The sequence below is a fragment of the Corvus hawaiiensis genome, chromosome 9 (genome assembly GCF_020740725.1).
Source record: "Corvus hawaiiensis isolate bCorHaw1 chromosome 9, bCorHaw1.pri.cur, whole genome shotgun sequence".
Classification (NCBI taxonomy): Eukaryota; Metazoa; Chordata; class Aves; order Passeriformes; family Corvidae; genus Corvus; species Corvus hawaiiensis.
Window position 1 is genome coordinate 20,991,422 of NC_063221.1, and position 25,785 is coordinate 21,017,206.

The 25,785-nt window shown below is 39.2% G+C and overlaps 1 protein-coding gene across 5 annotated transcripts in view; it reads left to right on the plus strand.

Moving 5' to 3' along the window:
- ADGRL4 (adhesion G protein-coupled receptor L4) overlaps positions 1–24,895 on the plus strand; it is a 75,725-nt gene extending 50,830 nt beyond the window's left edge. For 3 of the 5 annotated variants that reach the window (XM_048312985.1, XM_048312988.1, XM_048312989.1), the window contains 7 exons: positions 708–875; positions 2,390–2,593; positions 3,598–3,818; positions 3,913–3,979; positions 20,917–21,008; positions 22,578–22,746; positions 23,190–24,895. In XM_048312985.1, the coding sequence (XP_048168942.1) occupies positions 708–875; positions 2,390–2,593; positions 3,598–3,818; positions 3,913–3,979; positions 20,917–21,008; positions 22,578–22,746; positions 23,190–23,252 (984 nt within the window). In that variant the 3' untranslated portion in view covers positions 23,253–24,895. The remainder of the gene's footprint in view (positions 1–707; positions 876–2,389; positions 2,594–3,597; positions 3,819–3,912; positions 3,980–20,916; positions 21,009–22,577; positions 22,747–23,189) is intronic. The other 2 variants (XM_048312986.1, XM_048312987.1) reach the window with 2 other exon arrangements.
- The last annotated feature ends 890 nt before the right edge of the window (positions 24,896–25,785 follow it).

The window sequence follows — 25,785 nt, forward strand, 5'->3', positions numbered from 1 at the left end:
GGCACAAAGAATCATCAGAAACACAACAAGAAAGCAGCTCTGTAGAGAGGTGAGCAATGGGACAAGGTTCTAACCTGGGTTACATAGCTTTTAAATTTGTTACTTCCTTTCTGAGTTAGAAATCACCTTTATATAAATTTCGATATATTTAAAAAGCCTATAGTACAGTGGAGACTTAATCTTTGACTAGATTTAGTAAGCATTAACTGTACTAAATAATACTAACAGTCTTACTCTTCACTGTTGTGTAGCAGGTGATATAGCAGGTGTGATATGACCTTGGCTTTATCCCAGATTGCTTTGTAAAATGCACAGAATAAGTCGCAGTTTTTGAACTGCTCATTTGGAATGGATAAGCAATGTGGCTGTAACCTTGGAGTCTATTCCATGTTCAGCAGGTGCAAGTGTATATATAACAATGTTTTCAATAGGTAAAAATTCCAACATCTTTGCAAGTGCCAAAAGGGTTCAGTAATCTGATTAGACTACATGTTTGGTGGGGTTTTAGCTGTGTGGATAAATTGCTTCCATCCTCAGCCATGTTTTAATTGCTTGGAAAAGGCCTTGCAGAATGTGTTTTTCATTTCTCAACCTTCCAAAGATAACAAGCAATTTTTAATGAATTGCGCAGTCTAGCGTAAGAAAGGTCTCTTGATGGGAAATATCCTGCCTTTTGCCATCAGTAAAACATCTTGTTTCTGTTCCAGACTGCAGATAAAGACATTAAATGTGCATTTTGGAACTACTCAGACACAATGAATGGCAACTGGGCTACAGAAGGCTGTGAGCTGACACATTCCAACTCCACTCATATCTCATGCAAATGTAATCATCTGACTCATTTTGCTGTTTTGATGTCCTCAGGTGGCTCTGTTGTAAGTGCTATTTTAATTTAGTGTTTTACCTGATACTTTCTTCTGTTTTCATTCCTTATGTTCCTATTTTAGTGCAAACTACACGCATTACCCTCCTTTAGGTTGTCCTGGTTTTGTTCAGCAAACACACAATTTATTGTGCACAAAGCAAACAAAATTCCTCCCATATGTGTTTGAATTTCCTTATGTCCTTTCTGCAGTATTACAGAGCAGTGATGCAGCAAAGTATCTTGTTCCAAAAACACAGTCTGTTGTGCTTATTTTTGGAGCATTGCTTTTCATTTTAAATCTCACTTTAAGACTGCTGTGGGATTTATCTGCCATTCATTGGTGGTCAGTAAACATATGGCCCTGAATTTCTGTCTCACAATACTTTGCCACCCATTTGTCTAACCTTGGCATCTAAAAATCTGCTTTAAATTCTCTCTGGAGAGTTTGAAGCAGCATAATCAATCTGAAGTTTATGACTATTAAACATGGACACTCACGACCAGCACAAAACTGGGAGAATGGACATTCAATTTATGTCCTTCTTATATTAAGAAGTCCCATAGATTTCCAGGGTCTCAGTGGGGATCTGCAGGAGCTCAGGTCCTGCCTCAGGAGGCAGCTTTATAAGGTATCAGAACTGACAGCAAGCAGAATATTAGCATGAATATACTGTATTGAGACAGTTCTCTCACACTGTGAATTTCACGCTGATAGAGGCTGTTTCCTGGTTGCTAAATAGCATCCTAAGTCTTCAGTTCAAATTTAAAACCTTTGCAGATACTTATATAGTTATTTTGAAAAGAAAGGCTGGGAGATGAATAATGTCTTATCCTTTATTTAGTAAAAAAATACTTAGATACATTTTATGGTCAGCTGAATACTATCCTTTTGCTGATGTACAGTCATCTATTTCAGAGTTACTTTGTTCAAATAGCAAACAGCAAAAGAAATTGTATTCTTACACAGAAAATATTCACATCCGGTATTGAAATATCTTGTGTTTCTTTGAAGAAAGTTCATGTTACATATCTGGAATAGCATTTGCTTGAAGTGATTGTTATTTCAGAGTCTTGTTTTGATCATGTTGCAAATTCAGTAAGACAGTTATTCAGTTTTGCTTATCTAAGTCACTGCTGTGATAAGTCCTTTTATATTAGAAAATGTTCATGTCATATTAATATATGTCCTACTGCCAGTGTATTTGTCATTCACTAAAATAATCTGATTTTGAAAATCTCATTAGGAGATACTGATGTTAATAAAAAGTTTTGTTAAGACATATCAGAAAATGCAGGAGCAGGAATATATAGAGTTTATTACTAATTTCCCCTAGAATTATATCTGTCTCACAAAAACCCAATACTTTTTAGATTATCCAAAGTGTACATTTCTAGTGAAACTCTACAAACATTTTTGATTAATATTTTGTCTAAAAGAAGAAAAGAGCTGTATTATAGAATGAGGTTTTTCTTGAGAAGGTACAAAGCTGTTTTTTTAAATACTATATTATAATTTTCCCCCAGGGTGTTACAAATTATAGCATTCTTACAAGAATCACTCAGCTAGGAATAATTATTTCGTTGATTTGCCTCTCCATGTGCATTTTCACATTCTGGTTCTTCAGTGAAATTCAAAGCACTAGAACAACAATTCACAAAAACCTCTGCTGCAGCCTTTTCCTGGCGGAACTTATTTTTCTGATTGGAATTAATATGAACAATAATAAGGTGGGTAGCTTTCACTTGTGTCTTGATTTTGTATTGCAAAGTAAATATGCAGTGTAAGATACGATCTTCCTTCTACTCCCCACATATCCTACCTACAATAGTGACCCTGACTTCCCAGTACAGTTAGAGGAAATACAAAATGGTCGTTTAAAGAAGCAGGGCCTTCGTCTGAGCTGGTGTGTATTGACTTTGCTCCATGGGTTTCATTTAAAATTTGTCACCTTTATCAAGACTGTGATCCCAATGTGTTTAGCATTTTCACTTCTCAAATCCCTTAGGAAGCTGTACAAAGCCACATTGGTGGCTCCCAGGGTAACAGTTTTCCCTAAAATCCAGGCCAGAGCTGCTATCTCAAGCTGACATCTGAGACGCTGAGCTGCTAGCTGCAGGACTACATTGCTTCCTGTATGTGAGGTCTTCACCTGTCCCTTTTGCTTTTCAGAAAGCTAAGCTTGCAAATTTTGCATCTCAGATTAGTTTTAGGAAATAAAATTATGCATAAATTATCAAAATAGCCTACTATAATAGCTGAATAGGATTTAAAATCACTTGAAAAAGTATGAGCTGCTCTCCCTGAGGTAGCACTCCAGTACTGACAGATTGAAAAATATCATTTTGCAAACACTTTGTATAACAAAAGCTATTTCAAAAATGATTCCTCATGATGCCTAATTACAATGTTATCAAAAACATAAAAATGTAGATCAAGCATGTAGACTACTCAGCTATAACAATAGGACCAACTTTGTCAAACCATTTATACAGTTTTTCTGGGAAGACACACACCAATTTTAAAAGTTGAATGTAGTCTATTTTACCATTTGCTACAGAAAACACTAATGAATGAATGTGCAAATGGGTGCTGTTAACTAACATTACAGCTAGGCTGAATCACCACTTGAGAGTCACTCAGTTGCTGTGCATGTACTGTTATATTATAATATATATAGAAGAAGGCCTATTAATAGAATTATGACTACTGCTTTCTCTGCTTGAATTTCTAGCTCTTCTGTTCAATTACTGCTGGACTACTCCATTATTTCCTTCTAGCTGCTTTTGCATGGATGTGCATTGAAGGTATTCACCTCTACCTTATAGTTGTGGGAGTCATCTACAACAAGGGTTTCTTGCACAAGAATTTCTATGTCTTTGGCTATGTCAGCCCAGCCGTGGTCGTTGGAATCTCTGCTGCACTGGGATACAAGTACTATGGCACCACAGAAGTGTAAGTCACTATTTCTGTGTCCAAATCATAGTACAGAAGGAGACAGTAATTGAAAAAGCACATTTCAAGGCATTTTCTGCTGTTTAATTTTCAGATGTTGGCTCAGCACTAAGAATAACTTTATATGGAGTTTTATAGGACCAGCATGTCTAATAATTCTTGTAAGTATAATTTTAATTTTTTATTGTAGTACATAAAGCCAATAATAAAAGGGATTTAATAATCACCCACCCACTGCCAGCATAGCTGTGAGTGCTAATTATAGGGCAGAATCGACTAATTTAGACCTTTTTATAGTACCTCTAAATTATTTATATGCTGTACATCTAAATACTTTACTAGTCTGAAAAATGAATGTTTGACAAAAAAAGTTCAATATACTATCAGAGGGGTTTTTTCTTACTCTCCTTCTTTTATCCCAATGGTTTGAGAAATTCTGTGAAGCATTTCTGGTTTTTACAAAGCATCTCTGTATGTCACTGGCATCTCAGCATGGCTCAGCAGGAGGTGTACACAGACACCATCCTAGCAGACAGATAATCTGGTTTTTCAAATGTTGTGTGACTTAATCTCTTATCAGTGATCGGTCATCTTTGTAAGATTAGACTGTCATCTTTGTGGTTTTATCATTCGCATGTACCCTGTCATCATCAAAGCCATTTTAAACTAAATTGCGACGTCAGAGAAAAGAACCCGCTATTTCACATGGGCAGACAAGTCAAGTATTGATAGCCCTATTTCAGCTGTGAAGAGGGCCTTTTTAATTCTTATTGGAAGTGGTTTCAAACCACAAATTTGGCAGGTATTATATGTTCAATGCTGAATCGAAATGGTTTTGGTGTCTCAAGAGCATTTCTAAGTGCTATAAAGTTTAAGGAACCATTCTAGCTGTAATGGGGCTTTATTGTGTATGACTGTGTTGACAGTGATAGCTGGAGCTAACAGAAGGAGAAGGTGCAATAGTGAGGCCTCACAACATCTATGGTCAAGTCAGTTACAACTGTGTTGCTTTTTAAGCTGTTTGGTAATGATGTGAGGATTTGTAAAAAAGAAGTGGAAGATCGTAACACATAAAACTTGGTAGTGGAACAGTTTTATTTCAAGGCATTATCCATTTCAAAACTTAATAAACTATCAGGTATAATTCTAGTCAAATTCCACCCCAAAATCCCGCTGCATATTGGGTACAGCTGGAAACAACCTGCCAGATAGGTGATGCCTCCCATCTCACCCTTCTTGTGAGCACAGCAGATTTTGAGAAGCAAAGCACCATGACCTCCCTTCACGCAGTGCTTCTGGGGTCAGATAGCCCTGGTGTCTGACAGGTTACCAAGATGGAACAAAATCATGGGGAGACATCATCCTTTACTAGGAAATTCTTACAATTCTTAGGTATAAGTTTACAATTTCCTATTTCCTCTTTGGACCTTATCTCTTTCTTTCATGGAGGCAGCACAGCTGGGGTTTTGTTGTTGTTTCTCTCATACCTGTTCCTCATCTGCCTTCAAGTAAAGATTTATGCACAGTGGTGTATCTCTACACTGTTAGCACATGAAAATCTCATTATCAAAACATACAAAATGCTCCAAGTGTAGGTATCTGTGACCTTGTTTTCAGCTCCAGCTGCGCTGTACCTAATGGGGATCTCAGGTACACAGCGCGGAGGCAGAGCAGGTCTGCAGTGGCTTTGCTGTAAATCTGGCTGGCTGCAGAAGCAAATCCTGCAAGCTGGGCTCTGAGGCCTGTAGACATTCTTTGAGCACTCCAGATCTTCCATCATTCCCTGCAAATTAAAAGGAAAAAGGGAGGTGCTAGAAGTTGATCCAGGCCTGCGTGCCAGGGCAGCCCTCCTACGGATGAGGAAAGCAGCCAGCGAGTTTCTTTTCCTCTCACTCATTTGCCTAAGTGAAGCCATGCCAAAGACCTGTAGCTGGACAGCAAAGAACCCCGTGGTTGTTCAGCTACTTTTTGTGTGTTATAGGAATATTTTGTGCTAACTTGTTTTCACAGTATTCACATACCTTTATTTAGTGTCTCTTCATAATCATGCTCCACTAGACCGGGGGGCAAAGACAACCCACTGTCAGCAAGGTGCTTCAGCTGCTCCAGGGTTTTTTTGAGGGTTTGGACAGCTTGCTTTGATGAAGTGATAGCAAACTGAAGCATGAACTGCAAGAGGGTTTTCTAAGGGTGCAGGGAGCTAAGTAATTTGCTTATGCTCTATCTAGATAATAAAGGGAAATACGGAAAGCCTATGAAAATAGGCACTGACACTAGAAGATGAAGTTGGTGTCAAATGTCTTCACCGTGGAAGGCACATTGGTGGTGGTAATTCTGTTTCCATTGTCCAACCTTCCTCTTGAGAGCAGTGCATGGGCTCCAACATGACAAAGATTAAACTCTTTCCAAAGTAGTGCCACCCAGGAAGTCCTTTTAATTGCAGGAGCCAATCTTTTCCCAATATTTCCATTCTGCCTACAGCTAATTAAAGAGAAAGAGGGGAAAAAATGCTAATTAAGGACTCTGACGAGGAAATGTCACTTTTGTTCTGGAATAACCAGATAGGGCACTACAACCCTCATACTGAAAGCTGAAAAATCTGGCAGCTTCAAGTTTACCTTTAATCCTGAGCTTCATCTACAAATAGCATTGAATTTGCAGGTTTTCAAAGATAGTCTGGAGAGTGTGGATAGCAATTCTCTGGAGGGCTACTCACCACAAAATTCTTGCACAAAAGCATTAAAGTTATTGTCATGACAAATGCCCACGTACCCAATGGTGTTTTCCATTTCTGTGAGTGGGGGCCCAGGAGATTTGTGGTTTGGATTATACTGTAATCCGCCTTTGAGACAGCATGTAAATGATGAGAACAGAACCATTCCTGTACCAGTGGGTTATCTGTCTCAGGGCACATTGTTTCAAACGTGCTCTTGGGCTGTAAATCTGCAGTAATAATGAAGCATAGGGAGCTCAAGTGTTTTTATCAGGAGTACAAATTAAGTTCTCCTCTGATTGCCTAAGCACAAACACTGCTTCTGAAGGTGTTTGCTTATTAAAATTAAGGTTCTATTAGAAGTCTTAAGTGCAAAGCAATGGCCTTATTGATCCCATCTAAAAATTATTATTATTATTATTATATTGGTGACTGTACATGAAAAGAAATGGGTCAGAAGCTCTTTAGATGGACTTAGCCAAGAAAGAGCATTTTAAACCTTTAAAAAGCAGGCTGCAAACTGAAGATAATTTCTACAACTTATTTCTTCCTCCTAATATTTGTAATCTTTAGAACCACAACCATTTTAACTAAAACTATGCAGTAGATTAGATCAAAGCATACAAGTATGGAGAAATTATTTATAACTAGTATTTAAACTTTTTAATAGAAAAGTGAGTTTATCTCAAGCTTTAAGGGACAAACATTAACACACACCGCAACCCAAGCCTGATTGAGGCAAAGACAAATATAAACCCCAGAGATAAAAGTATGAAAAGGGGGGGGGGGGGGGAGAGAAGAGAATAAAAAGAAGCCCTAGAAGGCTTTCTTTTCTATTGTAATACGGTCTTAAAATAATAATCTCCCTGTAATAAGTGTGCAGAATGGAAATGACTATTTGCCGCGGGGGTGACGTGGCTGCAGTTTTGATTAGCATGTAATGTCAGTCAATAACAAACTCCTTCCCATTGAGGAGGATCTCAGCATGGCTTTCCCCACCTCTGGCATCATAGCTTTTTGAGTGGGAGCTGACCTATGTAAGGGCTTTATTCTGCATCCCTGGTGTTTTTGGAAACTTCACCTTTTAAATTCTGTGGACACAGCACAAGTCCTTCCACTTGTACCTATTTTGAGGGCCAGCTGTATATTAGTTATCCAAGTGGGAGTAGAAATGATGTCTGGAAGGGTTAGCCAAAGGCTATTAACACTGTAGTTATAAAAATGTACGAGACATTAAAAGGAAAATTTGGAAAATAATCACTGCTACTCCAAGTGCAGCTATAGCCAACCCTCTAATATACCTGTCTCCCACAATGTTCTCCCATCAAATCTATTCAGCTGAGCTTTGTGCAGCAAGTTCAAAGTCACCCATGAAAACATGATTTGTACCTTTACAGTATCGACAGAGTCATGCAAACTTGACTGTTGTACCTACTGCCACTGCCACAATAAATTGGCACACCTCTGTGAGGAACCAGGACTCAGAAGTGTGACGTGTTGTAACTTTAATAGGTGCAATTTGCCATTTGACAGTATAAATCTATCAGTATCATTTGTTGAGAACACCTCCGTAATAACAAAATACAGACTTGCTCTTTGACGTTGGAACATTTCCAAAATTGAACATCATCCAGATAATCCTCTCTGTGTCTTTTATCCAAACATCCCAGCGCCATGCAGTGAGAAGGTAGCTCCTGTATGCTATTCCTTGTTTTACTCTTCTAATGAATGTTTTTAGGGACATCGAAGGTTTCTGGCTTGGCTTCAAGTTCCAGTTTCTTGAAACAATTGGTAATTGTAGTGTTTACAACTACAATGGCTTAAACACAAACCCTGCAATTTTCAGAGCATTCTTGTGCACTTGACTTGGAACATACAAGCCAAGAATAATTCTTGGGAGCGGTGTCCCCAGAAAATCCAAGCCCTTTTTAAAAAATGTAATGGATAATCAACTGTAAAGCAAAAATATTCTAAGAACTTCAGTGATTGATTAACCATACTGTTTTGAACCTTTCTTGTGTAAATGAATGGGTAAATGAATAAAATATACAGATTGCAGTTGCAAAATACAAAAAAGTGACATATGAGTGATGAAAGCAGGCTAACAGTAGAGTAATGCTTTTCATTAAGGAACTGCCTGTATATTCATTAGAGCTAGTCGATTACTTAAAAAATACATTCATCAGGTAATTTATTTGATGGATTTTACCATTATTTGTCAAATAATTTATTCAACAAAAAAAGGTAAAATTAATGGAGTAGTGCATTTATCAAATCTTAATGGACAGCTCTAATACTTATTCAGTTCTGTACATTTAGGTTGATTCAGGATTAGTAATACTGCTGCAATCAATGCAGAAAAATTTCTTGGCAAATCCATTACTCTGTTGTTTTCTCATATACACACAAATTTCATGTACTTCATCTAGGCTATTCAAACTGAACATCTTATAGAAAAAAAATTCAAAGAATCTAAGATAAAGAACGTGGTCTGACAGATCATTGTTACCATTTAAAAATAAAAATTAAAAAAAAAAAAGAAAGAAAAAGGAAAAAGCAGTCCCTCTGAGGTGAGTCACATCACACTGGTGTCAAGTCCACTGCCTATTTGGGTTCCTCACTTTATTATCCCTGCTCTTCAGTGAAATGTTCAATGCATGTTCAGTATTCCTGACATTTCTTGATATTCTAAGAATTTTTATCAAAAAATTGCTTGACCTCTGACTTCTACCACAACAAAACATAACACCACCTCACTTTTTTTTTTGTGAATATTTATGCTTTGAAAAGCTCTGTGGGTTTTTTATAACTAAGCAAATGCTTAGTTATGCTTCTTAGATAGATGTGAAAGATATACTCTACCATCTACTGTATGTTTTTCAGAAAATAGCTGTTTTAAACAATTTTTACATCTACTGTTATTCCTCAGTCTGCCTTTTTAGTGGAAATAAATTCCTACAGGGACTAGAAATGCCTTTATTATTCTTTATTAAAGAGTAATAGTCCCCTTTTCATTAGCCCCTCTGTGGCTTCAGTTGAAGGTGTCTCCATGGCATTTCTTATGCCATAGTGGATAAAGTGGAGAGAATTAATTATATAGCAGCATTAAAGACTGAGTCTGCAAATTTGCTTGAAACAGATTAGTTCAAAGCACAGTGCTGTTCAGCAACAACAATACCTGCTGTGCTAAATAATAACTGAGTCACAAAATACTTGCCCTGTTCAGTGGACAGGATCAGCTTAAATCTCCAAGCCACAGCTTCCATATTGCCATACTCAGTGGATGTAATTTCTCAGCAAGACCAGAGCTTTCACATGAATTAAGGTTTTATCTTCCTTTTCTCTGCCATTAAAGCTCCAATTCTAAGGTCCCTGGAAATACTTTGAAAAAAGAGGGTGTGGCCATTAGTCTACAACGTGAAAATTGCTAGATCCTATGTTATTGCAGAGTAACAAATTCATCACATAAGGCTGAAGGGTCCTTGAAGGATGTTCCAAATAAAAGTGGGGTTTTTTTAAAAAAAACCAACTTAGTAGTTCTGTAATAAAAAGTATATTAAGTTCTCCCTTTCAGTCACTGAAAGGACATTAGACTTGAAACTCAAGCATGTCCTCTGTCACCCAGAGTGAACCAAGCAGAAACAGCAGGTGAGGGAGTACAGGTGGATGTCGGGGGAAAGAGGGAGAACACCTGCCTGTGCCAGCTGGCTGTGCAGATTTCCTGAGGTGTTCCACAGCTCAGTGCAGATTAATGTCTCACACATCCTCCTTCAATTCTAGGAAGATAAACAGTGCCCATTCTTTTAACGGATCCATGTATAATCAGCTTCTATGGATGGTTTTTTCAGGAAAGCCACACAACTGACTGAAATAGGTTGGCGTTTTTGTTTTTTATTTTTAGGGTTTTTTAATTGTTTAATATCTTCTTGGTGATTATGTACATTTCCTTGTTACAAGCACATTTACTATAAACATATATGCTTACCCTAAATTGTTCATTGAAAGGACAACATAGGTTTGCTTTAGGCAGTAAACATGGACTGATGATGTCTTTTGGACTTTCTTAGCAATTACGTAGTGACTTCATCCACATGACATATTTTCTCACTCGAATCAGATTTTCTTCCACTATTCTACTGCCCTTTTGATTCATCCCTGACAGCCATTTAGAGAGGCGAATTTAAATTCACAGTAGTAATAGCACAGGAATACTTTGCTTGGAAATCTCACTTGGTCACTGAAAGAAGCTTTTGTGGTTTTGAATAAATCACACCATGGGATTTTGCGACCATGTCCACAGCAGAATTGTGGATATTTCTGAAAAAGCAAAAAGCCAAATCCTCAAGAGCATTTGGCAAATTGTGGAAGGTATGGATATCTTTCTGCCAAGTATTCACGCCTCCAAAATGGCAAATACAGCTTGTTCTCAGACTTGACATCTCAGTCATGCTCCTGATACTTTCTCCTTCCAGGTAGCTCATCCATTCACTGAAGCTAGTTGTGTTAAAAGATAATACTCAACTATGTCACTCCTCTTTGCCATGCAAAACTCCTTCTGCAGGGCTCCTGTATAAGGCTCCAGATGCACCCTAAGAAAGGTTTCCATCTATGCAAAGAAACCATAGGACAGGAGCAAGGTGTAGTCTGAACTTTTTGATGCACCTTGAATCAGTTCATTAAACAGCCTGATTTACGTCACTCCTAACACGCTTTCCCAAAAGCTTCTTGGAAAAGGAGAAGAGTAAACCTAGTAATTATTCACACTGCAAGCAGAATAGACCCCAGTCCTACCACTGGATCTAATTGGGCTAATAATTCTGGCTGAGGTCAGGTGCAGATCAATTGGTTCATTCTTCCTGCCCTTGGCTGCAGAACTGAGGGTGAATAATGTGTTTAGTTTTGCAATCCAGTAAGAAACACTGAATCCGTAAGTCTGCAAAGCTATTTACCCTGATGAAAAGCATAGAAACCTCATTTATTTATTTATTTACATCTTCTTTTAAGTGATATAAAGTGACATAAAGGAAACACTTAATTGAGTCTAAATCTATAGCTTGAAGTATGCAAAGGAAATCTTTGAAGTATTCATAAATAAAAAGCAATCCTATGTGAACATTTTTTATTTCCTGAGTCAGGATTTGAAATAAACCCATTTGGCTGTGTTTTAACTTTTAAAACAAGGGAAATCATTAAAGTCTTAGAACTATAAGATTCTACCCCTGAATAATGGAAAATATTTCCCAAAAATAGAGCCTAAAGGGGGTTCATTAAGGTTTTTGTTCCATTTCCTACTCCCAGATAAGACTCCTGTTGTATACTTAAAGCATTCAAGAAGATATATTCACTGGGGACATGGTAATGAGATAAATCAGTCAGGAGACAAACCCTGACTGTTTGACTGCCAGCTTGTGTCCAATTTTATGCAATTAATATAGCATACATTTTCATTTTGAAGCTTAAACTGTTGTATTGTTAATAGCTTAATTCCGTTCTCCCCTGACTGAAATAATGATGACCCACTGAATGTTGTCATTTTACCCAGCCATTAGCCATCCAGCCAGAAAGACAGAAATGTATTGCTCTCTGTGGCAGAACTCAGACCATCACAAGCTCATTAATTCAAACGCTCATAATGAGGGTCATTGTACAGACTGATACAGATACAGCTGCTCTGAACTTCAGACATTTTTTGAAAGAGCCAAATTCAATATGATATATGTAAAAAATTCAAGTATATGCCTAAGAGAGCAGCAGGAGAAATTTTCTCATTCTTTTTTGTGAGATCTGACATCAGCATATAGATGGTTTCATCAATTATTGAGCCAGAGACTAAGAAAGGAAAAGGGAATGATTTGGGGGTTTCATTTTTGAAGTTTGAATGTAAAGTGCTCAGACTGAATCAGAACTAGTATGTCTGAGTCTTTAGAATTAGCTACCTCTTTCTTATACCTTCTCTTCTTTGTAACACTAGAGAGCCTTTAAAGGCTGGTATTTGAAATGTTTTAATAACTTTTGAAAGGCTGGGGTGTATCTTTTGCGCAAAGATATCCTACATGAAATTACCAATTCCTTTTTCATTCTATAAATAATGTGTATTGGAAATAGCCTCAAAACCTCAGTCTCGTATTAAACAATTACAGCAGTGTTTAAAAAACAAAACTGTCTTTAGATAATTCCTGGATGAGGAACTGGGGGGTGAGGGAAATCCAGGTCTCTCTGCTCCAGTGAATATTTAATTATTTATATGGCATGGAATAGATCCATCAGTAGCAGGGAATGGAGAGAATTCAGAGCCTGGAGAAACCAAGGGTCATAGCCTAGTCTGAATATTAAGGAAAACAGAAAACTGTGCCCCATGTCTCCAACATCCTATACAAATGCACAGTCCACCGGGATTTTCATTGTTCAGGAGTGTCCTTTCTGGTTTTATTCAGAAAAGCTATCCTAGTCAGGAAGCGTTTCCTGGTGAAAACATAGTCTAAAACAGTAAATGTCTTTTAGTGCTAATGAACTGACATTTTTCAAGAAAAAAAGTATTAGACAAAATTTTTTTGAATGCCCTGTCCTGATCCATTTCATTTCACCAGAAGTCCAGGTGCTAACTGAGCTACCGCCATGAAAGACACACCATTCCCCTCTGAGCTTTCAAGTGCTCTTTGTCTTGCTTTAAAAAAGGAAGCAGGGCGGGAGGAGAAGGAAAAAAGACGTCTTAGTTGTCAAATTTGACAGCTGTCAGCTATCTTGATGGGGCAAAATGATGATAGATCACTTCACTCAGTGTCTTACAATTTAATTGTAATTAATTATGAAAGAAATTACAGCTCTTCAACTTGAGTGCAAATATTTTTATTTGCAAGTTTTATTAAATTTTGTGTAGTTCATCCTATTCAGTGTTCAACTAACAATAACTATCATTCTGTATCTACACAGAGGGAGTTCCATGCAGTGTGAAGCACTAACATGGTATTTACTTGAGGGCAGAACACTGTGTTACTCTTCCAGTATGTCAAATGCGCACCTTTAAGACTGGAACTAAGGACCTATTTTAAATATAGCAATTGCTAGGCATTGTGCCATTAGCAGAACTCCAGCAGCCTGGAGCACTTAGGATTTTAGGACCTATATGCTCATTTTTATATTATTACTAACTTTCCAAAATACAGTTAACAATCAGCAGAGAAGTTTGTAATTTGCTTAGACAATAGATGAGATTGTTCCTCAGTGCTCTCTGCTGGGGCAGTCCCAGACCTGGGAGGAGTAGAAGCCAGAGCAGCAGTGTCTTGCTCTGCCCATGCCCAGCTTTCCTTCCTTGCAGAAGCACCTGTTCAGGTAACCATGGCAGTAGGGACAGAGAGGGGGGGATGCAAATCTGCAAACAGATTTCCAGAGCCATCCAAGATGTAGGTGAAGGTAGGTTAACTCCACACACTGCTTTTCCCATCTTATTCTAAGACACATATGATTGGTTGAACAGACCTCCCCAGGCTAATTCCTTTGGCAAAGCCTCCTTATTGTTGACAAGATGATTAGGAGAGCACCAGGAAATTTCTTTGAATTCTCAATTACTTTTTCTCTCCTACAAGAGGAAATTATCAAGAGCAATGCTGTGGGTCAGATCTGGTCCTAGGACTTGTACCACTCCAGATAGCTCTGAACTCTTCCTTGTGTGCCTGCTGGACCTAACCCACCAACATCACAATTCTGAACATGGGAACTGTATCATGGAGATCCCCAAAACAGCTGCAGGGCAATTTCACTGTCCTGCTCTATACTACAGTGTGCATCCATGACACACCTAAGTGCTAATCTGCAGAGCAAAACCTGCACCAGTGTCCACTGTTGCCTGTGAATCCCTTGGGATTGCCATTCTCTGTGGTGTGTAGTGATAAAGCTTTGACAATCCTGGTGACAGTGGGAGTTTTACTATTTAACTGGAGTTCTGCATATTGGCTTAATGGGGCCAGAAGCCACTCCAAAACCTTAAATGTTGCAGTGGGGATACTGCAACACGCATATATCAAACCAGGAGTCCCGTGGAAAGGAAATATATATGGACAGACAGATTCTTGATAGCTGTTTCAGAGAGATGTTTATTTCTCCAGCCGCATGGCCGGAGCTCTGCCCAGGAACTGTTCCAGTCACGGGACCAAGGGTCCTTCTGCCCGCGCAGGGAACACAAACCAACCAATGGGAACGAGGCTGAGCAGGGGCAGGGAAGCCCCGTGCCTGTGCCCTCAGGGCCCCTCTCCCAGGGCTACACGGCGGGGGAGGGACCCCAACACCTCACCCGTTTTATTTTAATAAAAGGAGAATGAAAACAGCTGGATAAACATAACAAGAACAGTTTCAAGACAAAACAAGCCACCCTCCTGAGTCTTTAAATGTCCAAACAGATTCTGTGGAACATCTTAGGGCTGACAGAAGGGAGACAGAATTCTCTGAGCATGCTTTGTGGGGAAACTGAGGCAGGAGAGGGTTTAACTTCTTCCCTCCCCCTTTTCATCCCCCACTCGGCATTGGAAAGGGATTTTTGGGGAAACAATTGGCAAAAGCATGGTTTTGTGAGGGAAACCATGGGTGAAAAAACGGATTGGGAATACACTGGGGGTAATAGGACATAGGGTAAAAGGGAAAGGTGGGATTAGGAAAGGGAAACTGTAGGGGGGGCTTACAATGGAGATACTGTCTAACATGACTACGATTTTTTGCATATATACTGCCTTTTACAGGAACACCATCAGGCCCAGTGACCTGCAATGCTTGTAACCCTTTTCTCCCTAGCACAATATTAAATTCCACCACCTCTCCATCTCCCAAGCTTGGGATGCATTTTTCAGGGTTATTCTTTTTAATAGCAGTTCTATGCACGAATATGTCTTGCTGGTTGTCACACCTTGTTATAAAACCATAATTTTGCTTAACATTATACCATTTTACTATCCCTAAGATCTTAGTTACTATGATCTTTTCCTTTTTCCGAGTGGCTGCTGTTTTCTGTCTCGCTGCGTCTTTGCTCTCTCTTTCGGTCGCTCCCGTGTTGGAATTGTCGGGGCTGCTGGTGCCTGCGCGCTCTTCCCGGGGTCGCGTTCGCGGCTGCGCGGGCCGGGCCGGGCCGCGCCGCTCAGTTCTCCGTGCGTCGCCTCCTCTGGTCGCAGCTTCGCTGCCGCTGCCGGGCGCTGCACCCACATCTCGGCCGGGCCCCCGAGCGATGACTCCCCCGCGCCCCGCTCCAGCGCACGTCTCGGCTGGGTGCGGCTCCGCTCCACCGCCATCGCCGCCAGCCGCTGCCCGCGCGCCGCCCCTCTCGGTCGGGCATTCACGGGGCTCGCTCCACCACGCGCTGCGCCGTGGGGGCACCGCCGGGTCCCACCGCTCCCGCCGCGCCTCTCTCCGCCACCGACACTGCGGCTCGCGTGGCTCCGCCCGCACGCGGGAACTGCCTCGCTGCTGCTCTCAGAGCGCTCGGTGCACGTGGCCTGGGCCGCACGGTCCCTGCGCCAGGCTTCCCTTCGCCAGGACACAGCTGACATTGCTCAACAGTCTCGGTAACTAAATAATATTCACGAAAATATTCTTCCATCGGCATATATTTTGACTCCAGTATTAACTGTGTCCAAACAGTTTTCCAAAAGCCCTTGGTAAGAATTAAATCCCAAGAAACATAGAAAAAGTTCTTAAACAACCATGCCAGGAAGTGTTTCAGTTCTTTTTGAGCTTGAATCAAGCTAAAATTTACAAATCGTTGTTCAAGAATCATTTTAAGTTTAAGATAAATGTCCATATGCGGCTCTGAGAGCCAAGAGTCTTCCCACCGTTCCTCCATAGTTTAGATATGGAATAGCAAAGCAAAACCAAGAAGAGGAATCCAAAGTTTCCAGGGTTTACTCACACAAATCAGTCGCTTAGGGATCGGGGATCGTTCTGCTCTCAATTCTCCACCATTTGTTGCAGTGGTGATCCTGCAACACGCATATATCAAACCAGGAGTCCCGTGGAAAGGAAATATATACGGACAGACAGATTCTTGATAGCTGTTTCAGAGAGATGTTTATTTCTCCAGCCGCATGGCCGGAGCTCTGCCCAGGAACTGTTCCAGTCACGGGACCAAGGGTCCTTCTGCCCGCGCAGGGAACACAAACCAACCAACGGGAACGAGGCTGAGCAGGGGCAGGGAAGCCCCGTGTCTGTGCCCTCAGGGCCCCTCTCCCAGGGCTACACGGCGGGGGAGGGACCCCAACACTTAAATCCTTCTGACCCTTTTCATATGTGATCTCCCAGAGAGAGATGTACCAAACACTTACCATCCTTTCTCTAAACTCCTTCTCGGGTGTACAATAAAACTCAGCTCATGCAGATTTGTGTCTCCTCAGAGATTATCCAGAGTTATACAGCTACATAAATGTAGTTGCCCATATCTACAGAGTCCTGATTTCATGGCATCCTAATAATTGCTCTTATTCAATGTCTATTTCACAGAAATATATTTTAAGTTTTTCATTTGTTCATAAATATACCACAACATTTCAAGAATTTAAGAAGGCTAAAAATACTTTTACAAATATCTTTAAGGAGACTTGATTCCCTGAAGATGTTGTGAGTGGAGGCTTTTTCTGTATCAGTCCTTGACTTTGATTAACCACTTAAAAAAAAAAAAAAAAGGAATAGATTAATTATTAAAATTAGTCCTGTAGTGCACCTGAGCAATGATGAGTGAAACATGATTCCCACTGAATTGCAGAGGAGGCAGGGTTGAGGATGCTCAGCACTTCAGAGAATTGGGCTGGTGGGGAGAAAGTCAGAGGTTTCCTTTGTAAAATGGTGAGGACTGAGTGCACTGTTTGCCCAATAGCAGTTTGGGGTGGTTTGTTAAATAAATAAAATACAAAAAATTATTCAGTTCAGGGCTTGGAATCAATGCAATTCCCCTCTAGTATATTAGACTTGCCAAGAAGCCCCTCTCAGGACATGCAGCAGTTTCTCTGACTGCTCAACCATGTAATAGCACTGAAAACAAAGGCACCAGAACTTGCTGTGTCACACTGTAACATCGTTATTCACTTGATAAAACTGTGGCCATGCCACAGCATTTCACGCTCTGGGTTTGCCCCAAGCTGCAGTGTAACTCTGCTCATTATTCAGGTAACTCGTCCCCAGGCTGGCCCTTCCCAGCCCTGTGCAGAGCCTGTCCTGGCTCGGCTTCACAGCTGCCTGCACATCCTGCTCTGCTCCAGCTTGCTCCCTCTCCGGAGACAGCATGCCTTATGCTTGCCATTTCATTCTCATTCACCTTGCCTGTCACCTTAAGGCAGTCTTAATTATAATATCATTGAAGGTTTATTCAACAAGATCTTAAGACCGTGGTTTAATTACAAAAATGAAAACACATGATTACAACTAAAGCAAGAATAAAACAATATTTGGCTGTAAGTAGCTGTTGAAACTTTTTAGATGTTTCAGTGTCTCTCATCCAGAAGCCCCTCTGTTTGATCCAGGATTTCTTGTGTACATCTATATTTTAGATTACTTTTACAGCCTACCACCTCCATTTCTGCTCATTTGAAACTCAGTTTTGGATACAAATTCAAATGCCTTAAATGTTTGTATCTTTGGCCAGGCATTTTAAGTGATTTGACTTCCCATATCATTTGCTGGAACACATATGGCTCTTTGGGGATATCAGTTCTATTTCCTCTTTAGTCCTAATAAATCCAACTTATTAGTGTTCCTAACTCAGTCCTGCCATCCAACATGAACTTTTTACTTTCTGTTTCCCAGAAATAGTTGAGGCCATTGGTATGTTCATAGCAAAGAACATGCAGAGTATCAGGTTGAAGCAGAATGCATCAATTTTAGGATACCTTTTGGGATTCCTTTTGGATTACCATTTTTCTCCAAAGGCCACACTTGACATGTTGTTTACATTAGCTGTTTTTTTCTCTGGGATTTACCCATGAATTCATGCTGTTGTTTTCCTGCAAGTTTTGCTTCACTTCCATGTCTCAGGATAGTTACTAATACTTTGGTTTTATCCATTTCATCCCCCTCAAAGGACAAAATGCTGTTCCAGAGGCTTCCAGCTTTGGTTGAAGCATTATGTAAAGCCAGACTATGCACTTCTGCTTCCCTATAGAAATTTTTTTATTAATGGAGTGCTTCAAAATGGGGCAAAGACTGACTTAAGATTTTATAAATCTTGGAAATGAGCAGGTGTTTTAGAAGTTAAGTTCACCCTCATTACCCTGTAACACTACCTCCTGTGAGGCTACCTGAGACATATTGTACAGTAATTGTGTTCTGGCAGCTGACTCTGAGAAGCCAGTGTTAACCTCTCCCGTTCCCCTGATACATACAGATTATTCCCATTAGAATGGGCTGCTGAATGAAAAGATCATAGTTAATGGGTATTACTTTAATGCAGAAGGCCAAATCCTATTATCCTGTGCAACGGACAGTGCAAATAGTATTTGTGTAAAGGAGCTCCACTGGGACAAGGAGAAATGGAGCCTGCTGCCTGCGCCATCCTTGCTCAGCAAAGCCTTGCCAGTTCTGCAGCTGTTATTGTGAGTAAGGGGGGGTTGGCCCATAGAGCTTCTCACAGAACCTATTTCTGGCAATAGGAAGGTGCTCACTGACATTAGTAATCCTACTGAGGGGCTGGCACAGAGGAAGGTTGGCTGCATGGTTTGTGCTGCCATCTCCAATGCAGTTTCTGAAGAAGTAGCAGTGTGCACTCCATGCTCACGGTACTTTGATCACATTTCCCGCTACCTTTTTCAAATTAATAAGTACATTAGCTGGGTTATGCAGATTAAAGTGTGTGCACAAACTTATTTGATATATTACTCACCAACAAATATAAGATAAAAAGTAAGTCTGCATATAATTATCCACAACTGCTGACTGACTTATAATTAACTTTGAAAAATTGCTGGTTTAGGAGATACCATAGATTACAATTTTAAATATAAGGAGCTTCAGAATAGCTCTCACGATCAGCACTAGTACAAGGTATTCAATGAAGGACTAATTCCCTAAACTGCTAATCAACTCTATCTCCTGTCCTTATCAAATTGTAAATATATTATGCTTCATTAAACTATGAGCATGTAGCTAATTAAAGCAGAGCCTGCTTTAATATCAGATACTCCCCCCTTGACACAACAAAAATGTTCTAAGGACATACCTAATGAGTGTTAACAAATGAAAATTATTCCTTTTCAAGTGATGCTGTGCTCCAACAGCTTTTAGTTTTCATTTCAGAGATTTTTGTTTTAGTTTGGTTTGGATTTTGTGTTTGGTTTGGTTTTTTTAAATAAAAAGAAGCAGGGGAAAAACCATACAGTCTTTCTGGAGAAACAGCTTGGGGAAGGCATTAATTCTATTCATTCTACAGCTGGAAGCCCACAGGAACTGACCAAGGGATCGCAACCAAAAGTTTACAAACAGTACCTCAATGACACAGAGCTAAAATTTAGTACATTCACTGACATTTTAAATAGATTCTGATGTTAAGTGCTACAAAGTAAGAGAGCAACCATCCACATTTTTAAAGGAATGCAGTATAAATTTAAATGAAAGATCAGTGAAGCCTAGCCAAGCAAAGAGAGGATCAGAACCACAATTGAGCATCATTTGCAAAACTGCTTCTTTTAGTCACTTTTCTTCGTTTCAAACTCAAATAAAGCAATGCCATTTTACAAAAATCAAGGAAAAAAATACCAAAATTATTCATCTGTGACGAAAAACCATAAAATATAAGAGAGAATATGCAGCAAGGAGCCTTTCAACAGAAGCTAGATTTTTTTTAATTATTTGTGTAAGCCTCTAAGATTTTTGTGTCACTTGAAAGTCTTCACACCCCAAAGTCCTCATAACGAATGATGTTATTAATGTTATTCAGCAACAAAAGACACACGTTTCAAGATCAACATGATACAGTACAACAGAAAACCCATAGGGTACAGGGTTTTTCAGCAGTTTCTCCATTTCCCTTTCCATTTTTTTAATTCTTTCCCTTTCCCTTTCCTTTTCCTTTTCATTCCTTTCCTTTCCGTTCCTCCATCTCTACTTAGGAAAAATAATCTCAGCAGGAAATCGAAGAGATTTACCGATAAAATCAATAAACATTTGCAGACTGTTGGTAGTGATACTGTTGAGATAAGGTAGGGTTACATCCCTGTTTGATCAGTGTTTATTTCAGGGCTCATATTTTTTAATAGAAGTGAATCAGAACAGGGTGGGTTTTTTCCCCTCCTGGCACGGGATTCCATAAGTTTCAGATACCCAGAAACTCTATCTGACTTGTTTCATTTAAAAGTTTAACAGTTATTGGCATTCAAGAGTATCCTTGTTTGAACTAAAAGTTCCTTTCTTTGCTCCCCTCAGGTTAATTTGTTGGCTTTTGGAGTGATTATTTATAAAGTATTTCGACACACTGCAATGTTAAAGCCAGAAGTCAGTTGTTATGAAAATATAAGGTAAGTTTGCCATTCAATACAAATTCTACCTTCTGTAGGTTTAAATACCAACAGAGATGATAGTGACTATTCAAAAATAACTGTTTAATCTCCTGAGATTTGTATAAAAATAAAGATTTTTTTTTCTGTTATTACCCTTACCTATATTTAGACATAAATTTTGCAATCATTATTCCCATTGAGCAATACCTTGTATGCTGGGGTGTGTGTGAGAGGTGTACAAGGAAAACAAGTGGGCCATATCAACCAGAGGGTGAAGGCTGACGGCAAAGTTAAAGAAGAGATTGTCCTTTTTTCTTAAGTATTTTCCACAGCCTCTATGCAAGCCAAAACAGATTTCAAAACTTACTCCTGAAATGGGACCAAAATATTTGCCTTGAAGTAACAAGTAATTCAGTGATAAGAGATTGGAGGCATTCGTGTTGCTTGGGAAAAGTCTGCAGTAGGACGTTGTGTTTCTGTGGCACTGGGGGAATGGAGCGGATTCTCTCCAGGATTTCACTTTGCATGCTGCTATGATTTTTCCATCAACTCACTCTCTTTAAAACTGATTTATAGGGACCTTGAAAACCGTTTGTGCAGGAAAAGCTGAAGTGTACTACAGGGAACATTGAAAACAACTTACTGTTTGTGTTGCTTAGGAACACTCCTGCAGTTTCAATGCATTGAACTAGATTTATAGTCAGGATTTAGCAATTGTTTGATTGATTACTTTCTCTTATTCCTCACCTTTCATAGCTTCATGTGGTGACCTGTTTCTAATGAAGTTGAAAATTATTCATTTTCAGGGGAACAGTACTAAAAATTTCTGCTGTACAAAGGAAGTCCTGCAATGACTGAGCTGAGAATGAATAAGAAAGTAATCAGTGGCTTCATTTCCAAGACAACATGCTGTAATTTGCTCAAGCCTGTGTACAGTGCTCTACAGCATCTTGGAAAAAAAATTTTAGCCCATCAGTTCCTACAATTTTAGTGCATCAATATGCTGACCCAGGAACTATTTGAGAGTACTTGTGCTCTAAAAACAATTTCTTGGGGTTTTTTTAAGAGAAAGAATTTTAAAAGAATCTGATTTTACAACTGGCACCATCATCTGCAGTGAACCTGAGAGGCAGCCTGGGAATCCTTTGATGTCATGCACATGCACTGACCTAAGAGCATACTGAACATTTTTCTGGGTTATTTTTTTGAGGAAGATAAGGGGGAGGAGGAAAATTGGGGGAATGCTTCATAACAGACATATGTTTTTCCTTGGGGAATTACACTAACAGTAGATTTAAATCAAATCATATGGTGCTGCAGTACACTAGAGAAAACATATTTGAAGATTAAAGAAGCCAGTGTTTTAAGGCCCTCCAGTTTTACTCCTTTGCTCTTCCATAGTGATTATGTGAGTTTGTTCATGCTAAAGTGCTACAGCACACCCTGAAGAGCAGTCCTTGCATTTGCACTTCTCAGGCCTTTGCAGCTCTGAAAAACTTTCCAAGGCAGCATTCACCACCCAAAGTGGAGAAGAAAGGGGAATAGCATGTGCCTGCATGTTGGTCACAACGTTTTCTTCCTGTCTAGATCCTGTGCCCGAGGTGCCCTTGCTCTCCTGTTTCTCCTTGGAGCTACCTGGATTTTTGGGGTCCTCCATGTGGTCCAGGGATCCGTGGTTACTGCCTATCTTTTTACAATCTTCAATGCCTTCCAGGGGATGTTCATCTTCATATTTCTTTGTGTATTGTCTAGGAAGGTAAGTGTCCTACTTCTTGTGGGAAATGACTCAGTCTCATGTCCCTACACAGTCAGGTGCCCAGCCCTGAAATTGAGATTTTGCCTTCAGTGGTGGCAGAACCACTTTCCAGCTTTTGTGTTCTCACATATTACCTCCAGTTTTGAAACTGAGGCATGAAACATGGAAAAATGGGGCTTTTTAACTGTAAAACTGGTTATAGTGTCATTAACCTGATGAAATAATACAATGTGTGTAATAAAATTTCCTTCCAGTCTTTTCAATGAGCAGCAAGATTCACCCACACTACCCTTGGATGATACTTTCTTCAGTGTTCTGTCCTAAAGAAAAATTCAGCCCCACCTTAAAACATCTAGTGATGGGAGCAGTACAAAATGAATTCAAATACATATAGATCTATCAATAAATCTATTTCATAAATACATTCAATCTTTTTATTTCAGATTCAGGAGGAGTATTACAGATTGTTCAAAAATGTTCCTTGCTGTTTCGGCTGCTTGAGATAAAGGGAACGAAAACACCCAAAAGCATCTCAGCAGAAGAAGGAAGCAACCTACATGCTATTGTTATGGATAATACTGCAAAATATGGTATTGTGAAAGTATGAAATGACCCAGTGAGCAGGCATATCTCTTAGCTGAATTACTGGTTTTGTACATACATTTGTGCATTTGTGCAGAACATCTATTTTATTCTGTATAAAAACAGTATACAAAACAAACTGGATCACTGCAAAACAAATATTAATAAAGACAAGGGAAAGCAGCAAATTTCTAAAGAACCTCAAGACTTTGTGACTGAGGTTTTGTTTCTAATATTAAAAATATCTGCAGTTCTTGAAAGCAAGATACCAAGAACCAACTGGCACAGCAGATTTTATGAAGTGCTTTGCTAGTGGAAACATGTTCACCATCCTTTTGTAGTAATGAACTTCTTACATTAAGTTGTATGTGACCATCTGCAGGGAATGGGTTCCATTAAAGAGTCAATAGATAAAGATCTGCTTCAGCCTAGTCTTTTGAAAACATTTCTTTTAATTTAAAGTAGATTAAAAAAGGGATTTGTTTAATATTATTCTCTTATCACTCTGAAATATATATTTGTATATTAATCAATCCTTTATTTTTATAACTTCTAAAGAATTGTTTAGATCTAAAGAGCTGAGGTCAGATCTGATACAAGAATGGTGGGACAGTCATTTTATTACTGAAAGATTATTTTGTGAATACTTTGAAACAGATCTGGTTCTTGTTTTATTTAATTGCCAAAAAGACTGAGATCTGCTTAACTGGCACTATGATTTTGGAGGCTGTGGGAAGAAGATGCTTTCACAGGTTTGTCACTTCATAGAGATACTTGGAATCCAGGCCTTGTAAGACCAAATTAAAATGATAGGAATCACCCACACAGAAGGATACAGATTTAAATTCAAGGTAATTTGCCTCTACATTGTGTAAAATTGCAATTACAACAGTTTTCTCTACTCTTGACTCTACTGAGTCAAGCTGTTGTCTTCCTCTGAGGCTCCTGGGTTTTAAATAATCCTGCACTTAACCTTAGGAGTATGTACAGAACTACTGAAATCAAAGGGAGGATCGAGGTGCAAGTTTGGCAGAGCATAAACACATTGCATCAACCATTCCACCTATGGCATCTGACTTATTTGAAAAGTATGCTTTAATTTCACCCTTTTAGCACCTAAATTGTGTGAAGTGCTGAGCAATCTCCTGTCCATGTTGCTTTCTCAGGAAGTGTCTAGGATCTCAGATGAAGCCCAGTATTTTTACCAGTGAGACACTGTAAATATGTAGTTGTTAATAAATCCCACTGTTGTGTTGTCTGTTAAAATAAAGCACTACTCAGAATTTTATTTATATTACAGGAAATCTGGTTTTAGTAATGGTCAACTTTGGTTTTTATCTTTTTTCCATGTACACAAGGTTTTCATTGTATGCACTGCAATGACAGGCTTCATTAAGTATATTCCATGGCTCTGTCAAGTTTTTTGAAAAAAGAGGAGTCTATTTTTCAAAAAAATACTAAAGAAATCTCCTGATCTTTTGAATGTAAAATATGTGAATAAACTGGAGTGCTTTGCTTCCACATTTTGACATTTCCATTCATTTAAATAAATACAGTGGTAAAAGTTCTCATTGTTACATATCATTTGCCCTCAATTATTTGCTGTATTTCCTTTGCTGTTGTATATTTTGTTCTAAGGTTGGGACATGCAGACACATATTACTTAAAAGAGTATTTTTAGAAGGATATCTACCAGCCCATCATTTTTAATCTCCTGCAGAACTGTAACCTATAGTAAGCTGATCTGGACAAAGCATCTCTAGTAACTATATAATGACTTCAGCATGCTCAGGGAGATTGAAAAAATTTCCTTGGAAAGAAAATATATCATAAATGTTTAGCTTACAATAGTCTTTGTAATGAAAGAACATCTTTTATAGGAATACTGCTCTACTGTCTCTGGGTCAGATCTTCATTGAAACTCTGTTTTCCTTACATGCAAGGATGAGTTTTCATCTTTTAAAACAGCACATAAAGAGCAGAAATTTTTTTTTAGATTCCCTGCCTCAGACCCTGAAGGATATTGCAATTGTCCTTCCTAGTGCATGCAGATGTACTGACAAGAAATTAAAGCATTTATTTGTCACAGCCCTTAGTTACACAAGCCCCAACCCAGCAGAGTGAGGAGAGACATTGGACTTAAATTGAAAAAGAGAGGTTTCAGCAAGATGTGAGGAAAAACCTTTTCACTATGAGGACAGTCAAGTATTGGAAAGGGTTGCCCAGAGATCTTGTGTGGTTGTGTCAAAATCTTTGGAGGTTTTTAAGACTGGATAAAGTTCTCAGCAACCTGATCTCATGCCTGACCCTGCCTTGAGCAGGAAGGTGGATGAGATGACCCTCTGAGATCCCTTCCATCCTTGATTGTTCTAGGACTCAATGGTATCAAATCAGAAAAATAATAATCAGGCATTAGTTACAATTTTGTTATGCAAACTTGCACTCAAGTGCTATGCA